At 40.5% G+C, this 27535-nt stretch overlaps 2 protein-coding genes across 2 annotated transcripts; both read left to right on the top strand.

The window, feature by feature from the left end:
- Positions 1–8332: 8332 nt before the first annotated feature.
- On the top strand, positions 8333–9544 carry LOC115773826 (histone-lysine N-methyltransferase, H3 lysine-79 specific-like). The gene has a single exon (XM_030720747.1). It carries the CDS (start codon positions 8333–8335, stop codon positions 9542–9544), a length of 1212 nt encoding a protein of 403 aa, XP_030576607.1.
- Positions 9545–18067: 8523 nt separating this feature from the next.
- il15ra (interleukin 15 receptor subunit alpha) lies at positions 18068–25646 on the top strand. Its single transcript, XM_030720746.1, has 11 exons — positions 18068–18175; positions 18723–18896; positions 19245–19292; positions 20081–20281; positions 21473–21559; positions 22134–22334; positions 23527–23613; positions 24187–24387; positions 24528–24728; positions 25032–25156; positions 25542–25646. Exons 1-11 carry the CDS (start codon positions 18097–18099, stop codon positions 25644–25646), a joined length of 1509 nt encoding a protein of 502 aa, XP_030576606.1. The 5' UTR covers positions 18068–18096.
- The last annotated feature ends 1889 nt before the right edge of the window (positions 25647–27535 follow it).

Below are 27535 nucleotides of genomic sequence, written 5' to 3'. Positions count from 1 at the left end.
TCATACAGCCTTCATAGGAGACAAACAGAACCCTTGCATGGATGGCAGAGGCCTCTGTAGTCAGGGGTATGGCACAGGACTTTGGGCCCTAGAAATAAGGAGTCTCTGAGCCAACAACTGTACAACAATCTGTTACAAGCTTTAGGGGAGCCAGTAATGAACTGTTCATACACCACATTTGATAACAATTTGTGTCACTGTGGTTTTTAAAATGCTATTTTCTCATACAGAAATACACTGGCTTCCTCAAAATGCCATGCTTACTTCACAGCTGGTCACACAAACAATAGCACTTGACGCTAATCGACATTAGTGAATTTCAGTTGAAAGTGGTGACAGGACAAATAATTTCTTTGGAATAAGTTTAAGTTGCATCTATCTGAGCTGCTGCTGCTGCTTCACTCTCTCTGGCAGTTTCTGATATTAAAGGCTTTTCAGTCATTAGTTTTAAGTCATGCTGGGTCACGTTGACAGGTATATTGTCATATTTGGCACACTGGCTCACTGTCTTTACCAACTGCTGATAGCTAAACTATTCTTATCCTGTTAGTTCGGCTCTGTTAACCTTTGTTTTTCCTCAGTTCATTTTCTCTCCCTCTCCTTTCTTTTCTTTTCTTTTTTGATACCCTGATTTTGCCTTCTTGGACAAAGACATGGCTCAGTGCACATTAGCAGTCACCTACAGTGGTGTGGGGTGGACTAAACTATTTCATGTCATTTATATAGGGTGAAAGTGGCATGTGACAGGCTATTTGTGGGAAGATTTATTCAGGTGACTAATTATTTAGAATAAAAATGAAATGAAATCGAATGAAAAATTCCAGGCTTGTGAGTCCACTCCCACTAGCCAGGCCATGAGTGCTTGGTTACACTTTTGACGCCTGTCTACAGGCATGGAGAAACAGAATGCAGGCACAATAAAATGTCATCTAGCACAAAACCCTTTGCTCTGTATGCAAAGTGACAAGGCTCTAGAGTAGACAATTACCAACCGTATCTTCAAGGATTTTCATAATAGCACATATAAAACAACAGGCTGATAGTTACCCAAACAGCTTGGGCTGGGTTTAGGCATAATCTCAGCTAGTTTAAAGCATATTGTAAACATTTCCTATGCAAAGAATTGGTTAATAATCGTGTATAAAAAATGATTTAGTAGCAGAAACCGCTTCTCCCAAGGGTATAAGTGACATAACAGACATCTAGAGATAAACACTCAATGGACTGTGCAGACATCTGAGGTAGTTTGAAGCTTGAATGGAAGAGTTTTACAGAAAAAGGACATTTATTTTCATCTGTATTTGAAGTGTCTCCAACTTTCTGATACAAGGACTTTTGCATAATCAATGCATACTGTTTTTTTAGGTTAGGTGTTGAATGTCACATTTGAATGGCACTGTCCTGGGAAACTGAAAAGGCTGTTAGTTTTTAGAACTCTAGTGTGACAGGGAAGGAGGATTCAAATGCTTGACGCAGGAGTCAATAACCCAGATGTTTATTTCATAACAGGCAGCAGTTATGCAGAGATAAGTCTGTAAAAATGATTCCAGCGAGGGGGCGGGCAAAAAGGCAAGGTCCAAAAAAAAAAAAAGAGACGTCAGATCAAAAATAAGGAAACAGGGACTGCTGGATAACTTGATCGCAAGTGGTGGCAGGTGAAAGACAGGTGATGTATGTGCACTGGGGAGAATAACTGGTTGAGTGATGGAGGCTCATTCATGGCAAGTGAAAGCAAATAAGAAGTCAGCAGCAGACAAAGACTGAAAGAAAAGAAACCAGAGAAGAGCTTTTATTAATGAGAGAGGTTATGAAAACTAACACAAACGTAATACCAAAACTAAACAAAATAATGTAAGCACTGGTACGATGTTGTAAAAGTGATCAAGGTAACATCCAAAGGTTTAATGCCATGATGGTCAAAGTCACAGGCACAGGTGGATAACTATTTGTTTAGTCTTTTCTGTATTTAAAACTAGAATTAAAAGTTGATTCTTGCCGGTGTATATACACACATATCAATATTTTAATCTACTGTTGCCTACATGTATAAAGCAGAAATTAGAAGCACTTGACAATGTGGAAGAAGATGTTCCCTGCATTGTAGTCAAGTTTTGATTTTGTTTGAATTAAAATTTGACATTTCAGTTTTCGCATTTTTTTTTTTTAGATGATAAGTGATTTATTCTTCTCTCTTTGCTTTTAATTGGGATATTTTGTAACGAGCAGACAGACATTAAACGTAGCAGTGAATGTTTTAAAGGCTGGCCGTTGACGAAAGCCTCGAGCTCCGAGGGGAGAGAAGCTAGAGAATTGAGGCTCCAGCATAGCACAAACAGTTCAGAAACAATTTGAAATGAGAACAAAAGAGCTATTTATTAACTGATTAAGTCGTGTTTTAGACTGCTTACAGCTACTGTAGCGGATCTATTCTGACCCAAAGTGCAGCCACGACTGGTTGTGAATGACGGCTTTACAGCAGACAGCTGCACATTACCTTTACTTCAATAATTAATACAAAGATATGTCTGTCCCAATATGTTTTAATAAATACATTTTTACAGGCACACAAAAATTTCATACACTGAATGTAAATATAATGCCTGTGAACCAGGAGCTCAGATGGCTCTTCATCCTTTTGTTTACAAGGGGTTGCTTATCAGAAAGTTGTCTTATATTAAGAGGGGGCAGGCACTCTGGGGCCTTTGCTAAAACATTACATGGGACAGTATATGTGGCATAATCATTTTTGTGTAACAACTCTACTGTTAAAAATATGTGATGAAATGAATATTAGTTGCATTGGGAGCTAACTCAGCTGGGCCAATCAGGATGGATGAACTCCCACCCATTCTTCCACCCACCTTGTGGTAATTTACTGATGGAAATGGTGAACAAAACATTTTGTAAACTGGGGGATTATTCCATTGTAAATACTGGAAGCTTCCCACAGAGCTGCTAAAATTTGAGTACTCCTATTTCATCTAAATGGTGTGATTCAAATCTTTGTTGGAACCTAACTCTGGATAGAGTGGGTTTCACTCAGTGAAGATAAAGACAACCGGAATTTCACTTTAACGTTAATCTCTGCAGTGATTCTTGAAGCTTAAACTTTGAAACACCCGTTAAATCCTGGGAAATTTCCAATTATCAAAGCAGCATGTAGATGCAGAAGTTGTAAAAAGCAGCTGTAACTGAAGACTGCTGAAACCTACCGTGCACGACGCTGATCATTTCGCTTTCTCCTTTACATTCAAATCACACTGTCTGCTGTATATACAACACAAGCATCTTAATTCTTTGTTTCTTTTTCTTTCTACACTGGAAAAGCTGAAACTATGAACCAGACAGCAGGAAAGACAGAGAGGATACAGAGCTCCACACCATCACCAAGAGTTGCTAACAACAGCATCTCACCTGCGATTTCCCATCCTGGTAAGCTTATTAGAAATATTTCCTTAACTTAATTTTAAGTTTTTTTTTAAGTCAGTGGTTTAATTCCTCAATGGGCAAATCTTTTGGCGGGATTTTTCTAAATGTTTTTAATTTAACCTTCATTTAACCAGGAAGCCCTTTGAGATTAAAATCTTTTTTTCAAGCGACACCTTTTAGACAAGCTAAAGGATGCGGTGCATCGTTATACTCTTTGATGCTGGAGTCTCAATGTCATACCTTGAGACTGTTCTAAAGCAGTAGAAGCATTCACAACGGTCACTTGGAGTTGTGTGATAAAATGCAGCCACGCTATACTTCTTGTTTCCTGAGAAATGGAGAAGCTTACATGAAGGATTTTCTCTCTCGCTTGCAGAGACTCTAAAAACATCCACAGTGGCGACCGTCTCCACCCTCATACTGGTGATCGTCTGTTCTTTAGGGATCATCTTCTTACTCTATCGAAGGTAATAAAATAACATAAAAAAATGTTTGGATCACAGAGTTCTTGGGTAAACTTTCGGCTCATCAGTTTGCAGTTAGCTGCTCATAATCGCTTTCATTCCTGACTGTCCCTTTTTCTGTCTCAGGAAGTCAAAAAGGAGAATCCTAGTGCCCACAGAAGACAAACTAGAAAATGTGAAATGCACGAATCTTGGCCCACCTGGAGTGGACCTGGAGACATTGTGACTTTCCCACTATCACAGTGTGTTACCAGAGGCATCATCCCACTTCAGTGAAGAATAGACTCTTACCTCGGACTAGGACTAAGGTGTGCGACAGTGTGTGTCATGACCTGATAACCATGTCACCTTCCGTCGACACCATCCCAAATCATCTCAATATGACATTAGCTGATTGTAAATTCCAAGAAACTGAACCCTGAGCTTTCTCTTAACAGCTCTATAGCGTCAATAACCACAAAGAAGAAGTGTATATAAGGAACTTTAATGTTGACATCCTCTGGTTTTCTTTTCTTTCTTTTCTTTTCTTTTCTTTTCTTTTCTTTTCTTTTCTTTTCTTTTCTTTTCTTTTCTTTCTTTCTTTTCTTTTCTTTTCTTTTCTTTATTATGTAGATCTTCTGACAATACCAAAACTGATAATGAGCCAGTCAGACCAAAGGTGTTGTCTCTGGTCGTTCTGATGCACTGTATTGCTCTGTGTCACAGAGCTTAACTCTTATACAAAATCCATCAAAACCATCAGACCATTGCCCTGATCAGTCTGAGTATTTCAGAAACTGCTGAGCTGCTGGGATTTTTCCCACACAACCTTCTCTGGAGCTTACAGAGATTTTTCAAAAAAAACAAAAAAATTTTTGCCCTGGTTCCCCAGACTTGAAAGATACCAGCATGAAAAGAGGCTGGTAATGGTGGTGTGGGGAATGTTTTCTTGGTACACTTTGGGCCCCTTAGTAACAAATGAGCATCAGTTAAATGCCACAGATTACCTGAGTATTGTTGCAAACCATATCCATCCCTTTATGACCACAGTGTACCCATCTACTGATGGCTGCTTTCAGCAGGATAATGCTCCATGTCACGAAGCTCAGATCATCTCAAACTGGTTTCTTCTACTCAAATGGCCTTCACAGTCACCATATCTCAATCAAGTTGAGCACCTTTGGGATGTGGAGCAGGAGATTATCATGAATGTGCAGCTGACAAATCTGCAGCTGTGTGATGCTGTGATGTCACTATAGACCAAAATCTGTGAGGAAAGTTTCTTGCACCTTGTTGAATCTGTGCAGGACGGGGTACAACCTGGTACTAGCAAGGTAACTAATGAAATAGCCAGTGTGTGTGTACATGTAGATGCTACCTTGTTCACTGCTGGTCATTGGAACAATGTATCCACCACATTATTGACAGTGAGGTGGGGATTGGGGGGATCTTCCACAGACGGTATAAAAGATACTAAAAGGAGAACTAAATGACTCTGTAAATTCAGCTGTGAATAGGAACAGGATATTCAGTGAGGAAATGGAAATGAACTAGAATAAGGAAATCACCTTTTTAAATGTCAGAAAACAATCTGCATTCCAAATTCAATTCACCCGTGGAGTCGCCCTTTTGAAATGGAATTTTCAAAAAGATTTTAAAAGTCATTGTTTGAATTCTGAATTTATAAATGTTTTCTGAAGGAGGTTTTTATTGAGTGTGTAATGACATATTTATTTGTGGATTAATAGGATTTTTTGTAATTCTTCTATTGTCCCATAAAATATCAAATGATGAATCGCTTTATTAATATGTAATCAAACAGAACTATAAAGTAATTAGCAAATGAATGTATTTATGAAATGCTTTGTTTCACTGGCTGTAACTCTCCTGGTTCTCTGTATACTCTGCTTAATCTCCTTGTGGAGGTGTTCATGAGCATCACCTGGACACCTGTCAAGTCAGCAGTCTTCCCCATGAATTTGATTGCTTATACTGAACTAGACAGAGGGATACACTGTATTTATGTTATTTGAATAGTAATTTACTGAAATATTCTAATATGTTGATATTTTTATTGTCTGAGCTGTAAAAAAATTCTTTAAACATTAAGTTTCTATGTAATAACTATAATATAATTACATTTTCACTTAAATAAATGATGAAAAATATTAAAATTTTTAATTTTTTTTATGTTGGGCAAACATTGTCAACCAGTTGACTCCACTAATGGTTAAGTGACAACATAAACCATGTAAAAATACTGTCTCTAAAAATACTGGCTTTTAAGATAAAAGTACTGACTCTAAGGATAGAGCAGCAGGAATAGAACATTAAATGGTCTCAGGAAGTTGAGGTCATATTGAGAAAATGACTTAGTTCAGTGGTACGGTCCAGGTTCTAAGGAAAAAGCTGATGTCACCAAATGTAGTTGCTAAGACACCAATCAGGAGATGTTTATTAATCAACAGCTTGACTAAAATGTTCCAGTCCATATATTATGGTTGCGCATTATGTTGTTAGGCTATGCATTTAACATATTTCTACCATAAAGTACACAAGCACAGTAACAATCCTTCCTAAAGCAGGATGGGAGCGTAACACCAGCTCAGCCGCTCCACCTGATAATGATAATATGATAGGAGAGACGGGGAAAAAGAAAACAAAAGGACCAGAGGAAAAAAACGTCTTTGCCAGGGTTGCAACTCAAGCACGATCCGTTCAAGTCTCGGGGGTGCTGCTGTAAGCAGCTTGCGTATGATGGATTCAAGAGGTTTGTGGTCACTTTCTACAGTCAGAGATGACATATGCATACTGTTAGACACGCTTGCATCAAAACGGGATAGCATCAAGCTCTTTTTCTATCTGTGCATAGTGTACTTCGCTATCAGTGAGTGGCCGGGACAACGTGACATCCACACGATTTCCTGGAGTAGATAGGCAGCTCTATTACACACTTTGCCATGATACCGGGTTGCAAGCCCCTAGGAGCAAGCACCTTGACAATGGGAAGGGAAAACTCTCTTTTAACAGGATGAAGCCTCCATCAGAACCTGACCCAGGGAGAGACAGTGATCTGCTGTGACCGGTTGGTGGTGAGGGGAGGGAGACAGGACAAAAGACATGCTGGAAGTGCCAGAGATTATTAAGGACTAACAATTATGTGCAGAGTGGTGTTAAAAAAAAACAGTGAAAAGACGTGAATGAAGAAGCAACACTCAGCGCATCATTGGAACCCCCCAGCAGCCTAGGTCTCTTGCAACATGACAAAGGGAGAGTTCAGGGTCACCTGATCCAGCCCTAACTGGAGTTGTCATTGGGTTCATTTTCACTAACTGCATAGACTCCTTACCTTTGCATGGAATAGCAGACTTTATAAAAAATATGCTATTCCATATATATATATATATATATATATATATATATATATATATTAGGGGTGGGACTTTAACGCGTTAATTTCGATTAATTAATTACGGGGAAATTAACGAATTAAAAAAATTTAACGCATTTTAATTGCACTTTGCACTGGAACGTTTCTCAGGGCACGGGTTCCAGTTTTTTTTTTTTTTTTTGTTCCCAGCAGGCCTTCTTTATTATTTTTCATACAAAAAAACGCCCAATAAACAGAACAAGTCCACTATAAAAGGTAAAACAATTATACAAAAAATGAGAGAAGCAACAGTAGGGTGGCTGTACATATATATATATATATATTTTTTTTTTTTTGTTTGGGGGGGTGGGTATTTTCTCATATTCAATGATGCGTGAGCATCGTTTGCAGTAACGCGCTTTCATATATTCAACATCACTTGATTTCAAGGCGTTTTTTCTGTTGTTTGGAGTGAAACATGAAGTGTTCATAATGCGCACAGTTAAGCAGCATTTAAAGTGCGATTCTTTATTGAAGAATGTGATTCATATTTGAGAGTTTTTTAGACAGTTTTTGACATTGTCCCTTAAACGGTCAGGATGCTGGCTTTAACTGAGGTGCATTTTGCTGGTGACTGCTTTCTAAAAAAAAAAAATCTTTTCTCTCTCTCATAATAATTCAAGTTCACCCCTTTTGATTTGGGAAAGATCACATGCATGTCCTCACATATGCATGGATATGAGCAGGTATGCTAATGATGTATCAAAAGAATACCAGCTGATGGGTATCTCAGCCTGTAGCTGATTGCACATAGGCTATTTCACTTTCCTAAGACTGAAACCTTATCGGTACTTCCGCCATGCAAATAATGTACATAAATACATTGTAATCATTATTGTCACGTGGTAGCAATGGAACGCACCATTTAAACTAGTTTGTGTAAAAAAGATTCGAACGTTCCATGGATCTAATATCAAAGGTAGTCGAGCTGTACTAGCGACTTTGTGTCTGACACATTTTCACTCAACTTGATTTTGCGATTCCATTTTCCACATTTCTGAAAGAGAAGACAGAGGCTTAGATTGCTGCCATGTCCAACAGAAGCAGCTTTCCAAGCAATGGTGAGGCTCCTCCTCAGTGGAGCACACGGGAACAGCGTCCTCCGCTAAATGAAATTTACCGCCTCCGGACGGAAAACCGCAACCTCCGAGAGAGCACTTACAAGCTGAGGGGACGCATCTATGGGCTTCTAGCAGAAAGGAGAGAGTTGGTCCACTTAAATGAAGTTGACTCCATCATAAAAGAAATGAAGCAACTTCAGGAAAGGAACCAAAAGCTGGAAGAGGAAAACAAAAGGATGAAGGAACAAAATGTGAATGTGGAAGAAACATGGAACATAGCAAAACTGAAAGAGGCACTCGTCCAAAGCAGAAATCCAGAAAAGAAGGACAAGGAATTTCTGAGTAAGAAACATGCGGAAGAAATGCATGAAATGCTGAAGCAGAACTTTGTTAAGCGCCAGCAGAAGCAAGAAGTGGAGAAAAGAAATCCAGAAAAGAAGGATATGGAAGTTCTGAGTAAGAAACATGTGGAAGAAATGCATGAAATGCTGAAGCAGAACTTTGTTAAGCGCCAGCAAAAGCAAGAAGTGGAGAAAAGAAATCCAGAAAAGAAGGATATGGAAGTTCTGAGTAAGAAACATGTGGAAGAAATGCATGAAATGCTAAAGCAGCACTTTGTGAAGCGCCAGCAAAAGCAAGAAGTGGAGGATTATGAGGAACTGGTGAGGAAGCACCAACAACTGGAGGCCAAACATGCAGAAATCCAGGAGAAAAACATGGAATGTGAGGAAAAATATGGGCAAGTTGAAACAGAGCATAAAGAACTGGAGAGCAGAAAAGCAGCACTGCAGGAGGAGACCAAAGAGAACAGGCAGAAATACAGCAAGCTTGAAGAAAAATTCCAGGCAGTGGTTGAAGAGTTGAACAAATTCAGGGAGAAATGTCATAAAATTGAGGAGGAAAATGTAAAATTTGTGCTAGAAGTGGCAAATTTGGAGGAGAAGAACAGAGAGCTCGAGGAGCAACGAAAGAAAAAGAAAAAACGCTCCAAATTCTTCTGGTCCAAGTCAGGTGATGCAGAGGCCGAGAAAAAGGCCAAGAAAGCTAAAGAAAAAGTGGATCAGGAAGAAGAAGAACCAGACAAGAAGAAAAGAGGCGGCTGGCGCTGGTTCACCAGATATAAGAAACGTGGAAGTGTGGAAGAACCTGCTGGTGGTTCTGCTCAGGCTGGAGGACAGTAGTTTCCACCGCGATCCTCCCTCCACCTCCACGCCTCTTTTCCTCTACCCCTTTCCTTTCTTCTCTCTCCCTCTCTGATCCCGCTCCCTTTCCTCTTTATTTCTCTCTTCTCTTCTCTCCTCTCCTCGCTCTCCTACATTGCCTCCAACTGGATAGCATCAAACATTCAATAAATAAACTAAGCATCAAAAAAAAAAAAAAATCACAATGTTTCTGAACGCGTCTTCTTTTCTGCAGAACTGCAACTGTAAAGCCTGTTTGTCTATAAACTGGAAACCAGTATTAGTGTTAGGACTGGGTAATAATAATAATAATCTCTTGTAACCTGGTAAAACAGCAAGTGTACTTTGAGGGTGTAGGGCCGTTAAAAAGGAAGACACCCTTTTGGGAATTATGAGGATGACGCAGCACTTCTGACCTTTCAGCTGCCTGTAGAAAAGATATCAGTGATAAAGTTACTTTGGATGATAAATGATTTCCATTTGTTTTCATTTTGCTGTGCAGCTATCTTTGATCCAGAGGGTTTTGTTTCCACAGTATCTGCAGATTTTGGTGTGGCCTCTGTAATTCCTCAGAAATTTCTTTTATTATAGCACTTACTTCTTCCTTTGAATGCTGCCTGCAAGCTACTGCTGCAGGCAGCCTGTTGTCTTGGGCTGCACTTTCTGAGACCGAGCAGTATCTATTGCTGCGTTAAATCAGAACCAATACTTAGCAACTTCTTGCAACCACTGCACAATCCTTTTATCATCTCTTCACTGTTAGCACAGTTTGCTGTCCTTCACAAGCTGTCTCAACTTTCTCACAAACTGCTCAAAAGCTCGCTAACTCGCTGCACCATATCATCATACAATTATGGCCTTAGACTTTAATATTACATATGCCTCAAAGTGGTCAAAGTAGGACTTCAGTACCTTTTATTTTAATCTTCTGAAAGTGTCTGTGTGTTATAAATGTCCCTGCCTTTATCTCCAACCTAAAAAAGTAGATAACGATTTTGCATCCTCTCAAATGGGCCTGAAAACATCTGAATTAGTGCCGTGTTTCCCCAGTGAGGCAGCAATGTTAATTATTGCTCAGCTTTGATGGCCAAGTATGTTTACATATACAAGGAAATGGGCTCCAGCGTTTTCCGTTGCTCTCAGTGTAAACAGAACAGACAGACAGTACAGACAATGGCAACATGTATGGCATATTCATGAGTGCAAAGGAGCAGAGTGCAAAGATTTCAGAATAAATTATAGAATAAATAAAGGATGCCTTTCACCCTATTACAGCTGGGATAGGCTCCAGTCCCTCTGCAACCCTGAATAGGATAAGTGGAAGAGAATGGATGGATTGATGGATGGATGGATGGATGATTAATGTATATACAGAATATCCAAACCTGTCATCCACTCTGACACGTTGTACTGTATGTACAAAAATCATTAAGCAACATGATGTGTGATAGGCTTATTCACTGGGTAATATGACAACAGTCTCTTTTTTTTAGCAGCAGCAGTGAGGATGCTAAAAGAGATTCAATAGGAACAGTCGCCTCATCATATGCATAAATGCTGCTGCTAAACAAAGCCTCCAACATATATGCTGTGAACATTGCAGAAATTCCAATTCACTAACATACGCATGGTGGGAAGAACAAAATTGTCCTGTGCGCACATTTTATTATTCGAAGTGTGCTTTTGCATGTGAGCCTTTATGCGCTGAGTGGGAGCACTTCTGTGCACTTACTGGGCTGAACCCAGTACATGCTGGAGTACATGCCCACACAAGCATGCACTCCAGCAACAAACAAACAAAATCCGTTTTCAGAGTGCTGCGTGAATAACGTTTTTTCACAGATTTGGTATTTCACAAATATACGGTATTTTACCAGAACTTTCCAGGTTCCCTTCCAGGTGAATTTATTAAGCATAAAAGGAAGTTTATTCAAAAACATTTTCACGTCATGTGTTCCGTTTTTCTATCAAAATAACAGTTAAATCTGTTATTTCATCATTAGTTCTGTCTGATAAACCATGAAACAGGCGAAAAATACATTTAAAAGTCTAATTAATAAATATATTTTACAGCCAGCTAAAATGAGGGACACTGTCTCAATGTGTTGGATAGGCAGGATAAGGGATAAAAATGTTTTGCATTCCAAAATAAAGTGGGACACTTGGTCACCCTTATCACAGTGGGTGGGTTATATGTTATGAGAGGAGTGGCACGAGCCAAAGTGTGCGTAACAGATGTGCACTAACAGCAATCGCCTGTGAATGTGTTTTAAGTGAACACCGAGCTGTCAGATGGATCTGTTTTCACTGTCTTTCTCTGTCTGTGTTATGGTGGTTTATCTGCCTGGAGCTGCAAGATTCTCCAGCAGCAGTAAGTGCAAAAGAAATTTGATCAAAGTACACATGAGATTATGTTCTGAACTTCGTTTAGATTCAGGTGTATGCTTTGCGATTTGGACACATGTACGGCAGTGATGTGCGGTGAGGTTTGTGACGGAGACAGTGACTCGTCTGGAGTCGGATGTTCACATGTATGAACCCAAAATAGAAGCTTATATTTCATTTTTAATTATGGTAATGATAAATGCTTTAATCAACTCCATACTGTTCAAAAATGATGGCAAGAAAAACAAAAAAAGAAAGTACATGGGTAGAAATTTATGTTCAGGATTTTCTCTCTTTTTTGCAGAATCTGTCAAAGCAACAACAGTGGCAACCATGTCTGCTGTTTTCCAGGTGGCTGCCAGCTGTTTGGGGATTGTCTTCTTACTGTATTTAAGGTAAAAACAAAAATAATAAAAAAGTTTGGATGGCAAAGTGCTTGGATGAACTTGTATACACTTTTCAGTTTACTTTGCTGGTTATAATCAGTCTCATTCCTCACTGCCCCTCTTGTCTCAGGAGATCAGAAAAGAACATCCCAGTGCAGACAGAAGATGAAGTAAGACCAATGAATCCTGACCCATCCGGAGTGGACCTGTAGAGCTTGTACCCTATAGTACCCTGTGACTTTCCCACTGTCACAGAGAGCAGCAACAGAGTGTTACCAGAGGCATCATCCCACTCCAGTGAGGAATGGACTCTTACCTCCACATTAGACTGAACTCTGATCAGATAGTGTGTGTCACAGCCTAATAACCCCATTTCATCTTCCAAATCATCGTGGCTATCGTGATATGACATTAATTGATTGTACATCTGAAGGAGCTAAATCTGAAACTCTTAACAACCCTCTAGCTTCACATATCCAAAACAAAGTCTATATAGCAACTTTGATGACATCCCTCTGGGTCAATCATTGCTGTGGTGCTGTGGCAGGCATTTCCCCCCCTAACACTGTAAGATAAGCTTGGTGACATTAAACATTATTTTTACATATGAAGAACAGGCAGAAATGGAGGCTATAATGCTACAAGCCTGACTTCTCATCACTGCCTTTTACCTGTTACTTGTTGAAGATCAGGCTCTGGCTGCTGGTCTGGGGTCAGCATGCACTCAGCTTCAACATCATTCCATCACTCTAACTTCTTGTTCTTCACTATCTTTGTGTTAGCATGCTGTGTGTGCAGATGCTTTTAAAGAGCCAGTGTTGTTAGCAGTTTTATATAGTTGTGTCTGTCCTGGAAACAAGCTGCATCTTTCATGCAATAAAAATAAAAGTAATGCCCACACCCATTCTTCTTCTCTTCCACGCCTCAAAAGTTTTAGACCCCTCCATTGTTTTCCTCCTCCTGGCACACGTAGCCCAAGTGTGCAGGAAGAAAAGGGCATGTTTGATTTTTTTTTTTTTTAATTCTATCCACTCATCATCCAGATAACTGCAAAACCACAATTGTAATGTGATTACTAGATTCAATGCAGAAACTTGTGGCATTGCTGCGTTAGTAATAAAGCACTGAACCACAAACCAGATTCTTAGTTGCAGATGCTGCCCTCTCTTGAGATGGTTTAAAAATGAGATTTGATTGGCTAACAGGAGCAGAGGACACAGGCTTTGTGCTGCTGGAGAACATCAAAATAAGACACAGCTGAAAAGGTGAAAGTCAAAATAAATTATAGCTTTACTTACATGCTGCTGTTTCTCCTTCAATCACATGAATGTGTTTCAACTTATAGTGATGTCCCCTACTTACTTCAGCTGTTAAACTGGACATTTCTTACCCCGTCCAAGGTTATTATAGCTAAATAAAACTAAAGTGTGTGAAAAATCATTTACAGTAACCAAAATAAATCTAAGAATTGAAATTATATTGTGTACTTATAAAACTAGCTTAAAATAAACTAAAATACACAGAATGTGTCTTTTTTTATTGTCAAGGCTGGCTGTGAGGCAGGCAAGATGTGGACCCAAATACAAGACTGAGGAACAGGAAAACTCACAGAAAGCTAAATGCCAACAACATGGGACCATAACACAAAGGTACAAAGCTAAAGGAAACTAAAACACCTCACAAATGCAAAACAACCTTGACAGTGATTGTCTTTGTCAGTTTGGCAGAAAAGAAACTGACTGTCAGTGTCCTGAGTCTGTGACCCAGCGTTTTGTGTTCTGAACTTGTATTGTTAATGTTTTGGCGTCTGAGTGGTATTCCAATTTTTGGTTAAGGTTTGATTTTCTGTTTGTCTTTAGTATTTATATTCTCCAGCCTACTTAGTTGTGGTTATCCAGGTTCTTAATTATACTTTATATTTGTCACGAATGGCGGAGGCTTGGACACAAGCGCGGAGCACAGTGATATGGTTAGAACAAGAGTCTATTTTAAAAAGAGTCCTCTTTGAGGCAATTTTGCCTGTGATGGGCGACTTGTCACTCTCCCTGCTGCAAATTTCCTGCAGCAATCTCTCTCCACAGCTCCAAGCAGTGTGGGATAGCTGGCTAAAGGAAGACAAAGGTGAGTAAGAGCATGAAGAAACACTACACACCTCAGCTTTAATAACCACCAGGTTTGAGAGTACCACAAGTGGTGCAATGATCCAGAGAGAGAAAGAGAGAGAGAGAGCACAAGAGGAGAGAGAAAAAAAGGCAAGACAGTCCAGGAGGACCACAACTAGTCCACCTGACCCAGGCAGGTGGAGGGAGGCTGGGAAGGCCGGACTGAAACCAAACAAAAGAAAAAACAGGGAGCAAAAAGTCCAAAACACACACACCCAAAAAAGAGAAAGTCCCGGGACCCACTCAGACCCTGGGGCCTGAATGAGACAAAAATAGTTCTGGGGACTGACTGCATGGCCAGCAGCAGAGACGTAGATGCTATTGAGGCCAACTGTGTGACCAGCAGCGAAGGCTCTCCGGAGCCCTGGCAGGTGGCTGTCGGGACACTGCTGGTGGCTTGAAAGAAAGAAAGAACTTTATTTGTCACATACACTTACATGCAGTGAAATTCAGTCTCTGCATTTAACCCATCACACATGGAGTATGTAGCACACACACAGCACAGCATGGAGCAGCTAGAAAGCACCCGGGGAGCAACTTGGGGCGTAAAGGTTCAGGGGCCCACAGTGATGCCAGCATAAGGATTTGAACCAGCATCCGCTCTGTAATGAACCCTCTTCTTCTCCTCTAGGCCACCACTCTGATGCCTGAGGATGGCGAAGGCAATGGAACACCTCCAGTAGTCGGCGTCTGCAATGAAGACCCTCAGACTCCGTTCAGGCTCAGGACACAAGGGCAACATCGGCCCCACAGACTCTGGCTCGGGCTCAGGACACACTGGACACTTGGGTGGAGCAGGACCCTCTGGCCCTGGCTCTGGCAGAGTGGAACTCACTGGCTCAGGGAACAGGCAGCTAGGGAACCACGGATTCAGAGTCAAGTGCAGGCAGTGCAGGGACCACTGGCTTGGTAATTTTTGGTTCTGGCAGATTCTTGGGTGGCGCTGGGGGCTCTGGACGTGCAAGCAACGCTGGGAGTTCTGATTGGGGTTGTGCAGGATACACCGCTGTTCCCTCTGATGACTGGGACCACTCTGCATGGCACGCAGCTGTCTCCACTGTTGACTGGGGCTACTAGGCAAGGCTTACAAGTGACTACTGTGAAGACTGCTGGAACTGTGCAGGATCCTCAGTTGTCTCCTCCGACTGCTGAGGCTGTGCCCCCTGTGGACTCCATGGGCTGAGGCTGTGGCTGCAGCCACCCTGGATTCACAGGCTGCAGAGGGTACTCAGCAGGGCCCCCAGCCAATTCCCCTGACAGCTGGAGCAGCTCAGCAGAGCCAACTACCGATCCCAGGGACTGCCGGTGAGGCCTCCTTCACTTGAGGAACAGGTACGGATGCAGGGGCGGCCTTATTGGAGCCATTGTCTCTGGGGAAACATGCACAGATGCACAGCACACAGACTTGGAGGAAAACAACTGTTTCAAAGTGAAAAGCACACATATCAGTCTCTTGAGAGTCCGTGGGTAGTACTACATTCCCTTAGAAGACCACCCCTGCCAAACAAACAGTTTTTAAACTAGCAGAAGCAGCTTGTAGTGCTCATGTGCAAGTCCTTCCAGAAACCTCCACATTGAAAGGAGACATTTGAGATGGTTCAGGCATCTTATAAGGATACCTCCTGGGCCCCTCCTTAATGAGGTGTAACGGGCATTTTCTACAGGGAGGAGACCCAGAGGTAGACCCAGGACACACTGAAGAGGTCATATCTCTCAACTAGCCTGGGAATGTCTCGGTGTTCCCTTGGATAAGCTGGATAGGTGGCTGGAACTCTCTGCTCAGACTGTTGCTAATAATCAGGCCCCATCTTATCTTAAAGACCACAAAGTACCATATCACCCCAACAGAGCACTTATTATTAATATCTGGCTCTCTTCGACAGTTTGTCCTTCTCTCTCCCCTCAGCCCCAAGTGGTCACAGCAGATGACTTCCCCTCCCTGATCCTGATTCTTCCAGAGGTTACTTCCTGTTAAAAGGGTTTTTTTTTTCATTCTGCCTGTGGCCAAGTGTTTGCTCATAGCAGTTGGGATTTTCTCTGTATTTACCTCACAATATAAAGCACTTTGAGGTGATGGTTGTTATAGCGCTATAGAAACAAAATTGCATTGAATATTATAGATAAGTATTGTGGAAAGTAGGGTTCTGAAGTTGTGGGAAAAGAAACATCAGCTCATCTATACAGGCCTTCTGTGGTTTCAGCATAGTGATGCAGCCTTCTTGCATTCTGTTTAAGAGAGGTCTCATTTTCCAGAAGCTTATTCTTTTTCCCCTTATCCGAGGCATCAGTCTCATTTGTTACTTTGAAGTGCCTAATCTTGAAGACTCTGTCTTGATTTATTGAATTAACTATAACTAGGACCCAATATATCCGAGTCATGCCATAGATATGAGCATATGAACATAGATATGCTGAAGAATGTTTTCAGATCAGAGTATTTGGCCTGCGTTCAGAGATGAGCACCTCCCTGTGTCAGGGCCTGAGGCCCAAGCTAAGAGGAGAGCCCAAATGCAGACACGGATGAGACAAGAAGTTTATTGTTAACACAAAGCCAGTCAGTTTCTAAAACATAATCTACATGAAGCAATATCTTTGGGAACTCATCCATAAAACACAGTTCACAGGAAAGGTAGGGCACAGAGAGGGGAGCACTGAAAGCTGCATACACAAGTGAAGTCCTTCTACGGCAGAGAAGACATGGATTCATTTATCCGGAGGGTGAGGTGAGTCCACAAATGATGACATAACTGAATCAGGTGAGAAGTATGGAGCGGTTTACTTGGCAGTAGTGGCAAGGTAGTCCTTAGGAGGAGGGAGCTTGTTTGTTGCCAATGCTCTTGTGGTTTCCAGAAGGGCAGGCAGGATACAAAGGCAGTGAATTACCGGGAGGATTGGAGAGGTGACCAGTCCAAGCAATGCAGTAAGGTAAGGTAATGTAAGCCGTAGCAGAGTGGTGAAGCAAGCACAAGAGACAGCAGACACCCTGCTGTCTCTTGGGAATGTTTATGGGAATGTTTCCTGCCAGCTATGTTTGAGACCAGGGAACTACAGAAGTGATCCATAGTAACACAATTAAGATGACCACATCTCAGAAAAGTAAATGCTGGACAAATTTTACATTCTGCTAAGAAAAGTGGTCAGATTTATTATTTTTTAACATATATGATTTAATACAATAAACATGCACCACACCGTGTGTGGTTTGATATTTGTCAAATATGTGGCATTTTATCTGAATGCAGCTTTCCTAATTAACAGCCTTATAATGCTCATATTTTTTTCTTTTCTCTTTTCAGACTCATTCTAACAGTAGCTCTGTTTGATAAACTGTCTTTAATAATGATAACAATAATAAAGGCATAAAATAACTGAAATATACATAAAGGCCTAAATAAATGAAGGTTTAAAACTAAAAGATGGCTAAATTGTGGGACATTGTTTCAGTACGTTGCACTGAGGGTAAAGGTTCTGTACACCCCTGCAGAAAGTGGGACACCTCACCCCATCACAATGGGTGGATCACATCTTACAAGGGGAGTGGCGTGAGTAACAGCTGCCGAGGGCATTCCCTGGTGAGTGTTTACTTGGAGAATGTGTTAAGTCAGCACAGAGTTAAAAGATGGATCTGTTTTCTCTGTCTTTATCTGTCTGTGTTCTGATGGTTTGTCTGCCAGGAGCTGCAAGATTCTCGAGAGCTGGTAGGAACAAAAACATCTAACCAAAGTGCACGTGAGATTACATCTAGAGCTTCCTCCAGAATTAGGCATATGCTTCGTGATGTGGACTCGTGTAGAATAACAGTAAAGAAGTAAAATGCAGTTTTATTGTTTATTCTTTTATTTGTTTGTTATGACTTTAGATATTTTTTTCTTTGTTTTATTTTCACATAAAGTGTTTCAGTAAAGACTCTTACACTAACACTGTACATACAAATCAAACCTATGCTAATATATATAAAATAAACATTTTGGAGGAATTCACAGCAATTGCACATGTTGGAATATTGAGATTCAGTTCTGCATCATAAATCTTCATTACAAAACGTAAATGCTGAAACTCGCGTCTGTAACATCATGAATCTTGGCCGTGTTAAACTTTAGTGCACCATGTACCAAAAAACTGTTGAGACCAAGTAAAGCAAAAGTTTAAGCAACATCTTATTTGTGTAAACTTCCTTTTTCAGTCGTGAAAAAATGTGGTTATTTCTTTTGTTGCTTTTATATAATACATGAACTTTTCTTACAGATGAGAACAGCTGCCCATGCCTAGAAATTCCTCAAAGCACGACTAGACAAGAGGCCTGCTTCCAAACTGGTAGCACTTACAGCTACACATGTGTAGAAGGTGACGCGAGGACTCTCAGATGCAAAGAAAATGAAGGTGTTGCACAATGGACAAAGTACCAGCTTGACTGTATACGTAAGCCTTATTTATGTATTTCATAGGACCAAAAATATGAAGCAATCTTTCTCTACCCATGGGGACTGGCACACTGTGCTAGCACACTATTTATTCCAGAGCTGTTTAGACCCTAGTTGCAAGTAACAAATCTCCTGCTGTAGACTGAAACTCATTTGTAAGTCTGTAACAAAAAATGAGAAACTTAATGTCATGACAATGTTGGATTTTTTTTTTTAAATAAATCAAGTCTGACCAGTCCTGTGAAGAGCAGAATATTCTTTGTGCACTTTGCTGTTCAGAATTAACCGATGGTACGTTTTCCAACTTCAGATTTTTAATTAGTTTATTTCATTTATTGCATTTCAGCTTACCAAAGGAGAACCACAACACAGTCAACAGCTGCAGCAGCAACTGGTCAGTGTGTATCTGTATGAATCTAAAGCAAAATAATGTTGGTTGGGTTGGTTGGTTAGGTGGTTAAGAGATAGGGTTAGGGTTAGCCAGGGTGTGACCACAAGACAAAAGACCCAGAGTGACCCATGAGTCATCCACATGCCAACCACAGGGGCTAGGAGCTATCCTTTGAAGGAGCCAAGAGCTTTGTTTTTCACTTCCTCCATGGAAAGGTTGACTACACTGGGAAGCCCATGGCACATTCATGTAATGATGCACATGATTAATGTTGAGTCAGTCACCACCTCCAAAGGAGACAGCCCCCAGTGGGATTTAAGTACGTGGGACTTTTGGTTTCAGACCTGAAGATAAGAGGTGAAACATCTCTAAAAGAAATAAACAAGTCCAGTCACCTTTTTTCAAACTCTTGAGATGATCATCAGCTGGACGACAGAATTTACACAGACGTATGAAGCCTGTGTTTATTTAAACTATAGATGTTGTTAACTTTAAGAGTCCTTTAGTACAAACTTTAACAATGACACCTTAATAATAAAACAGGCCTATGCAAGTGTAGTAAATCACACATTTGGAGCAATTCAGACCACTGAGATATATAAAGATGATTTCTGATTAAACTTAAAGATTCAAACTCAGCTCTGTAACATAAATATTCAATATTAATATTTGAATAGGATTAATTCTACCTTCCAGCCATGTACTATAAAACTGCTGTGACAGCAAACAGTGAAGTGAAACTTTGATCTTGTGCCATCTTTATTACAGCATTCATTTTTTTTTTCTCACAGACGAGAACGGCTGTCCATGTCCAGAAATTCCTGAGAGGAATTTAACTAAGCCTCCAACACAGACCTGTTTCCAAATTGGCAGCCGATTTCACTACCAATGTATAGATGGTTACGTGAGGAAATCGGGAACCTCAAATCTCATCAAATGCGAGGCAACTGGAGGTGCTCCACAGTGGACCCAGCCCACGCTCGAGTGTATACGTAAGCATTATTTATTGATATATTTCTTGAGGACCCAAGTGAAGCAATGTCTCTCTATCCAGCTGGCATATTGTTACCACCCGGCCAATAGGCCAAAACATAAAATGGAGATCAACACCAGAGCTTTTAGAACATGAGTTTTATATAAAATACTGGATAATCTGAGCTAAACCCAGCAGCCAGGAGAGCATGATGGGGTCTAGCAAGAAGTGATATCCTTCACAAGCTACCTTGTCAGGTGTGTAATTAACAGTTAAACCAGGGCAAGGGCAGATCAGGCTGCAGAGGGGAGTGATAGTATCTATGGGAGCTGGAACACTGGTCTCAGTAACAGAACCACAGGGCTCATAAATCAGGAAATATGAAACATTCAAAACGTAGTTATGCTGTTGATTTTTAACCCTAAAAATCTTTGTTTTGAAATTATGCCATTTGGATGAAATAACTCTTAAAGCAGTCCAGCTGTGGGTGCTTTTGTGACAGGAAAAGTTTCAAATCCCACAGTAATAACTGCCCCCAGACAAAAATGAATGTGTATCAGCTGAAATCTGATCTTTGTGTTTTCAACTAAGTTGTTTTATCATGTTATTTATGATTTCAGCATCACTGCGAAATTCTGCTCATGTTAAACGAAAATGTATCTAACCACATAAATGTCTGATATTGGTACTTCTGGTGTTTTGTTACTTTATTAGTTACTTTAATGATTAGAAAGGTAACAGCAATAGTGGCTTGCCTTCCTGTTTAAATGAAAAAAAAAAACTTCATCAACTGCAAGAAAACCCACACAGTTAGATATTTATTAAAATAGATGCAATACTAAATACTAGTGCATTACTTAGGGCTCACTCACAAATGCACAGCTCAGATGGACTGATTGTTCTATAAGAAACAATTCAAATCAATTTTATTTATATAATAAAAGACATTGAAAATACCATGAATAGTGAGGAAAACCCATGGCACTGTACAGAGTACATGAAAATCCCCCAGTATTCTCAGGTTTTTTAGATATGTGGCATATTAATTATAAATGCATAGCAAAGTGCACGAAAGAAGTCTTCTTCTTTTCTACCCCACATCACTGCCCATGCATGAGTGTAGACATCCACGTCCCAGGATGCTCTGAATCACAGAGAGGAACAGGCTTTTAGTCGTATTAACACGGGTGATTTTGTTTCTTTTCAACAGCAACTTCCATCAGGGACATGAAGCAGAATGTGAGCATTTTATCATCAGTGACTGAAGAAAGAAACACCACAGAGTCAACTAGACATGGTAAAAAGGTTTAAACTCATGCATGTTTTCCCACTGAGCTTGCACTATGTTGTTAGTGTCAACTGATCTGTATCAGGTGAGATGTAATAGTCACAGTTGTGACTAACCACATCCCCCCAACTTGAGGCCAAGAGAGACCCGAGAAAATAAACATTCATTCTCCTGAGTTTCTCTCACAAACCTGCTACCTAAGGGACGACAATGTTGTTCCATTTGTCACTCTCTTTCTCTCAAATTGCTATCTGACCTTCCTTCCTTTGGATCTTCACTGATTTAATGAAGGCCCAGTCGGGATAACCACATGTTCTAAGAGCTTTCTGCACATGTGTCTGTTCCTTTTCTTCCCCATCTGCTTTAGAGGGTTTTCTGCAAGGTGTTGCAGAAATACCTCTTGATTTTGATGCTCAAAGATTCAAACTCAGTTCTGTAACATAAACATTCAATATAAATATTTGAATAGGATTCATTCTACCTTCTAGCCACATACTATAAAACTGCTGTGACAGCAAACAGTGAAGTGAAACTTTGATCTTGTGCCATCTTTATTACAGCATTCATTTTTTTTTTCTCACAGACGAGAACGGCTGTCCATGTCCAGAAATTCCTGAGAGGAATTTAACTAAGCCTCCAACACAGACCTGTTTCCAAATTGGCAGCCGATTTCACTACCAATGTATAGATGGTTACGTGAGGAAATCGGGAACCTCAAATCTCATCAAATGCGAGGCAACTGGAGGTGCTCCACAGTGGACCCAGCCCACGCTCGAGTGTATACGTAAGCATTATTTATTGATATATTTCTTGAGGACCCAAGTGAAGCAATGTCTCTCTATCCAGCTGGCATATTGTTACCACCCGGCCAATAGGCCAAAACATAAAATGGAGATCAACACCAGAGCTTTTAGAACATGAGTTTTATATAAAATACTGGATAATCTGAGCTAAACCCAGCAGCCAGGAGAGCATGATGGGGTCTAGCAAGAAGTGATATCCTTCACAAGCTACCTTGTCAGGTGTGTAATTAACAGTTAAACCAGGGCAAGGGCAGATCAGGCTGCAGAGGGGAGTGATAGTATCTATGGGAGCTGGAACACTGGTCTCAGTAACAGAACCACAGGGCTCATAAATCAGGAAATATGAAACATTCAAAACGTAGTTATGCTGTTGATTTTTAACCCTAAAAATCTTTGTTTTGAAATTATGCCATTTGGATGAAATAACTCTTAAAGCAGTCCAGCTGTGGGTGCTTTTGTGACAGGAAAAGTTTCAAATCCCACAGTAATAACTGCCCCCAGACAAAAATGAATGTGTATCAGCTGAAATCTGATCTGTGTGTTTTCAACTAAGTTGTTTTATCATGTTATTTATGATTTCAGCATCACTGCGAAATTCTGCTCATGTTAAACGAAAATGTATCTAACCACATAAATGTCTGATATTGGTACTTCTGGTGTTTTGTTACTTTATTAGTTACTTTAATGATTAGAAAGGTAACAGCAATAGTGGCTTGCCTTCCTGTTTAAATGAAAAAAAAAAAACTTCATCAACTGCAAGAAAACCCACACAGTTAGATATTTATTAAAATAGATGCAATACTAAATACTAGTGCATTACTTAGGGCTCACTCACAAATGCACAGCTCAGATGGACTGATTGTTCTATAAGAAACAATTCAAATCAATTTTATTTATATAATAAAAGACATTGAAAATACCATGAATAGTGAGGAAAACCCATGGCACTGTACAGAGTACATGAAAATCCCCCAGTATTCTCAGGTTTTTTAGATATGTGGCATATTAATTATAAATGCATAGCAAAGTGCACGAAAGAAGTCTTCTTCTTTTCTACCCCACATCACTGCCCATGCATGAGTGTAGACATCCACGTCCCAGGATGCTCTGAATCACAGAGAGGAACAGGCTTTTAGTCGTATTAACACGGGTGATTTTGTTTCTTTTCAACAGCAACTTCCATCAGGGACATGAAGCAGAATGTGAGCATTTTATCATCAGTGACTGAAGAAAGAAACACCACAGAGTCAACTAGACATGGTAAAAAGGTTTAAACTCATGCATGTTTTCCCACTGAGCTTGCACTATGTTGTTAGTGTCAACTGATCTGTATCAGGTGAGATGTAATAGTCACAGTTGTGACTAACCACATCCCCCCAACTTGAGGCCAAGAGAGACCCGAGAAAATAAACATTCATTCTCCTGAGTTTCTCTCACAAACCTGCTACCTAAGGGACGACAATGTTGTTCCATTTGTCACTCTCTTTCTCTCAAATTGCTATCTGACCTTCCTTCCTTTGGATCTTCACTGATTTAATGAAGGCCCAGTCGGGATAACCACATGTTCTAAGAGCTTTCTGCACATGTGTCTGTTCCTTTTCTTCCCCATCTGCTTTAGAGGGTTTTCTGCAAGGTGTTGCAGAAATACCTCTTGATTTTGATGCTCAAAGATTCAAACTCAGTTCTGTAACATAAACATTCAATATAAATATTTGAATAGGATTCATTCTACCTTCTAGCCACATACTATAAAACTGCTGTGACAGCAAACAGTGAAGTGAAACTTTGATCTTGTGCCATCTTTATTACAGCATTCATTTTTTTTTCTCACAGACGAGAACGGCTGTCCATGTCCAGAAATTCCTGAGAGGAATTTAACTAAGCCTCCAACACAGACCTGTTTCCAAATTGGCAGCCGATTTCGCTACCAATGTATAGATGGTTACGTGAGGAAATCGGGAACCTCAAATCTCATCAAATGCGAGGCAACTGGAGGTGCTCCACAGTGGACCCAGCCCACGCTCGAGTGTATACGTAAGCATTATTTATTGATATATTTCTTGAGGACCCAAGTGAAGCAATGTCTCTCTATCCAGCTGGCATATTGTTACCCATCTGTGTGTGGATCTCTGCCTCCATGTAGTGATTTGGTTTTATCTTGATGTTCCTTACAGACAAGAACAGCTGTCCATGTCTAAAAAATCCTCATGGGAATTTTACTAAATCTTCACCAACAGCCTGCTTCCAAATTAGCAATAATTATAGCTACCCATGTAAAGAATTTTACATGAAGAAGATGGGGACCTCAAACGTCATGAAATGCAAGCACATTGAAGGTGTTCCACGGGGGACCGAGTACAGGCTCGAGTGTACACGTAAGCCTTATTTATTGAGACCAAAGATGTCCAAGCGAGGTGATGTCTCTCTTTCCAGCTAGCATATTGTTATGACCTGACACTTGGGCTACAACATGAGCATGAGTAAAGACATCCATTTCCCAGCATGCTACAACTCTTATTATGAGATTGTTTTGCTAATTAGGTTGATGGGAAGAGAAGCAAGAGTGCAGTAAAAGAAGCAGAATTTGATTTAACCATAGAAAATGTAGTCAAGATTTTAGCAATAGTAATAACTTAGTAATAAAAACTCAGAAGTGACTTTTTTTTTCTACTTTGCAGCAACTTCCACCAGTGAGATGATGCCAAGTGCAAGCGCTTCACCATCAGTGACTGATGAACGAAACAGCACAGAGGCAATCACACATGGTAAAGAGCTTAAACTCCATCCATCATTATTCTTTGATGTTCTGAGGACATTTTTTTTTTCCTGACTTCATGTTTTGCGTGCTTAAACATTGTGGCTAAAATGCTTTGACAAAGCACCTCAAAGATTCACCAAGTAGACCTGAAGCCACTGTTTGATACGTCTTGTTTTCTGTGGAGAAACTGAGAATTGTGTGAGTACAAGCGTATAATTTTACCTTAAAGATTTTCTCTCTTACTGGCAAACTCTGTGAAAGCAGCAACAGCGGCAGCCGTCTTCACTGTATTAAGGTTGATGATCTGTTCTTTGATCGCGATTGTCTTCATAGTGCATAAAAGGTAAAAACAAAAATGTCTTGATGGCAGAGTGCTTGGGTGAACTTTCTACATACTTGATTGTACCTGATTGTCCCTTTTCTGTCTCAGGAAGTTGAAGAACATCCCAGTGCAGACAGCAGACAGTGTGAGGCCTGTGAATCCTGGCCCATCTGGACTGTACCTATAGAGACTGTCCCCTATAGTACCCCGTGACTTTCTGCTGTCACAGACAGCAGAACATTTGAAACATTTGAAACAGATCTCAAGATTCAAATAAAGGAAATGTAACCAAATAAAGGAACTTTAATGGTGTCATTCCTTTGACTCAACCTCTGGTGCTATGGCACTGTTTATCCTTAAACTCCAGGATAAACTTGGTGATATTCTATTTTTTCCCCTATAAAGAGCAGGGCTAGCTTTCTTCTATTATTAGCAGACATGAGGCTTCATAGTGCTCGCTGTCATCATTTATGATTTAGATTGCATGAAAGTACCAAAACCAAACCAAGGTACGAGTCATGTCTCAAAAAATTTTAAAAGAACACTTTGAATACACATCAGATAAATAAATCATGCTTGGATATCTGTGCTGATATGGACGGGGTGATGAGTTAGGAATTAAATGATGCCACATTATTTGATAGAAATTAAAATGATCAACCGACAGAGGCTGAATTCAAATACACCCCAAAAATCAAAGAGAAAAAAAATGATGTGGCTGGTTAGTCAGTAGTTTGTATGATCCTCACGTGCTTGTATGCATGCCTGACACCACTGGGGCTCCTAATGAGACGACAGATGGTGTCCTGGGGGATCTCCTTCCAGATTAGGACCAGGGCATCACTGAGCTCCTGGACAGTAATGATTGTGTTAATTCCAGGAGTTTCGATCTATCCTTACCCTCCTTGTGTTTCTTGTTAAGTCTCTGTCTGAGTAGCATGCCCTTCTATCTCAGGTCCATACTGTTTATCTTCTGTCTTTGTGTCAATTTCATGTTTTAGTCCTGGGTTAGTCATGTCCTGTCTTATTTTGACAGTCTCGTCTCTCATGTTTTGTACTGAGTTCTAATTCCCTTCAGTAATTAGTCCCAGCTGCGCTCCCACCTGATTCCTCTCCCCATATTACCTCACCTGTATTCACATTCACAAATCATTCACCAGTGCTCTGCACTCCTCTCCCTGCCCATCACTGATATGTCCAATCACTGCAGAATCATCAGAGTATTTCAGTAGGTGTTAAGACCCTGAGCTGTGCTGAAAGTCTGAGGTGTGCAAGATGAACAGGAATGGAGACCGCATAGTCCCCTGTGGAGCTCCTGAACTGCACCAAATCAGTCAGAGCACTGCCCACTCTCACACACTGCAACCTGTCTGTCAGGAAGTCAGTAATCCATGAGATGGTAGACGTGTTCACTGACACTTCCCATAGCTTCTCTCTCACTGGCGGTAGATGAATCATGTTAAATATGCTTAAGAAAACAAAGGTGATGATCACCATACAGACTCTACTGTCTAGATTGGAGTAAGCTCTCTGTAGCATATAGATGATTGTATCATCCACTCCCAGATTTGGTCAAGAGATGTTTTCATCTGTGGCCTTAAATGGGCCAAGACAGCATCTTCATCACGTGATGTCAGGGCAACTGGTCGATAGTCGTGAGGCTCTGAGGGTGTTGACTTCTTCGGTACTTGAACAAAGCAGGATGTCATCAATCCAGTTTCTAAAAATATGTTTTCCACAACACTAATATCTTCCCCAGTTTCAGACTCAGGATCACAAAAAGCTGGTTAGTACACGCCGCCAGAACCTTGGGGCTAGTGCTGCTCCTGGCAACTCATTTCTTAGTTGAATAAACAAGAGGAAAAAATTAGACTAACCGAGTCTAAAACTAAGAAACAGGAATTGGAAATGATTAATCGCATTCTTCAATAATGACTCGCACTTTAAATGCTGCTTAACTGTGTGGCATTGTGCATTATGAACACTGCACATTACACTCCAAACAGACGATAAATTTTTTTTACATAAATTGATGTTAACTATATGAAAACGTGTTACTGCAAACGATGGAGAACACGTCTCCACTGCTCTAGAGTCCAGTG

This window comes from Archocentrus centrarchus, chromosome 23 (assembly GCF_007364275.1).
Source record: "Archocentrus centrarchus isolate MPI-CPG fArcCen1 chromosome 23, fArcCen1, whole genome shotgun sequence".
Classification (NCBI taxonomy): domain Eukaryota; kingdom Metazoa; phylum Chordata; class Actinopteri; order Cichliformes; family Cichlidae; genus Archocentrus; species Archocentrus centrarchus.
Note: the sequence above shows the minus strand (reverse complement) of the source record. Positions and strands in the feature narration are given on the sequence as shown.

Excerpts from the sequence above, each read along its gene's own strand:
- LOC115773826 (XM_030720747.1), top strand. The coding sequence starts at position 8,333 with ATGTCCAACAGAAGCAGCTTTCCAAGCAATGGTGAGGCTCCTCCTCAG.
- il15ra (XM_030720746.1), top strand. The coding sequence starts at position 18,097 with ATGGATCTGTTTTCTCTGTCTTTATCTGTCTGTGTTCTGATGGTTTGT. Across the intron at positions 19,293-20,080 it reads AACAGCTGCAGCAGCAACTG|ACGAGAACGGCTGTCCATGT; the intron begins GTCAGTGTGTAT and ends TTTTTCTCACAG. Across the intron at positions 22,335-23,526 it reads GCCCACGCTCGAGTGTATAC|CAACTTCCATCAGGGACATG; the intron begins GTAAGCATTATT and ends TCTTTTCAACAG.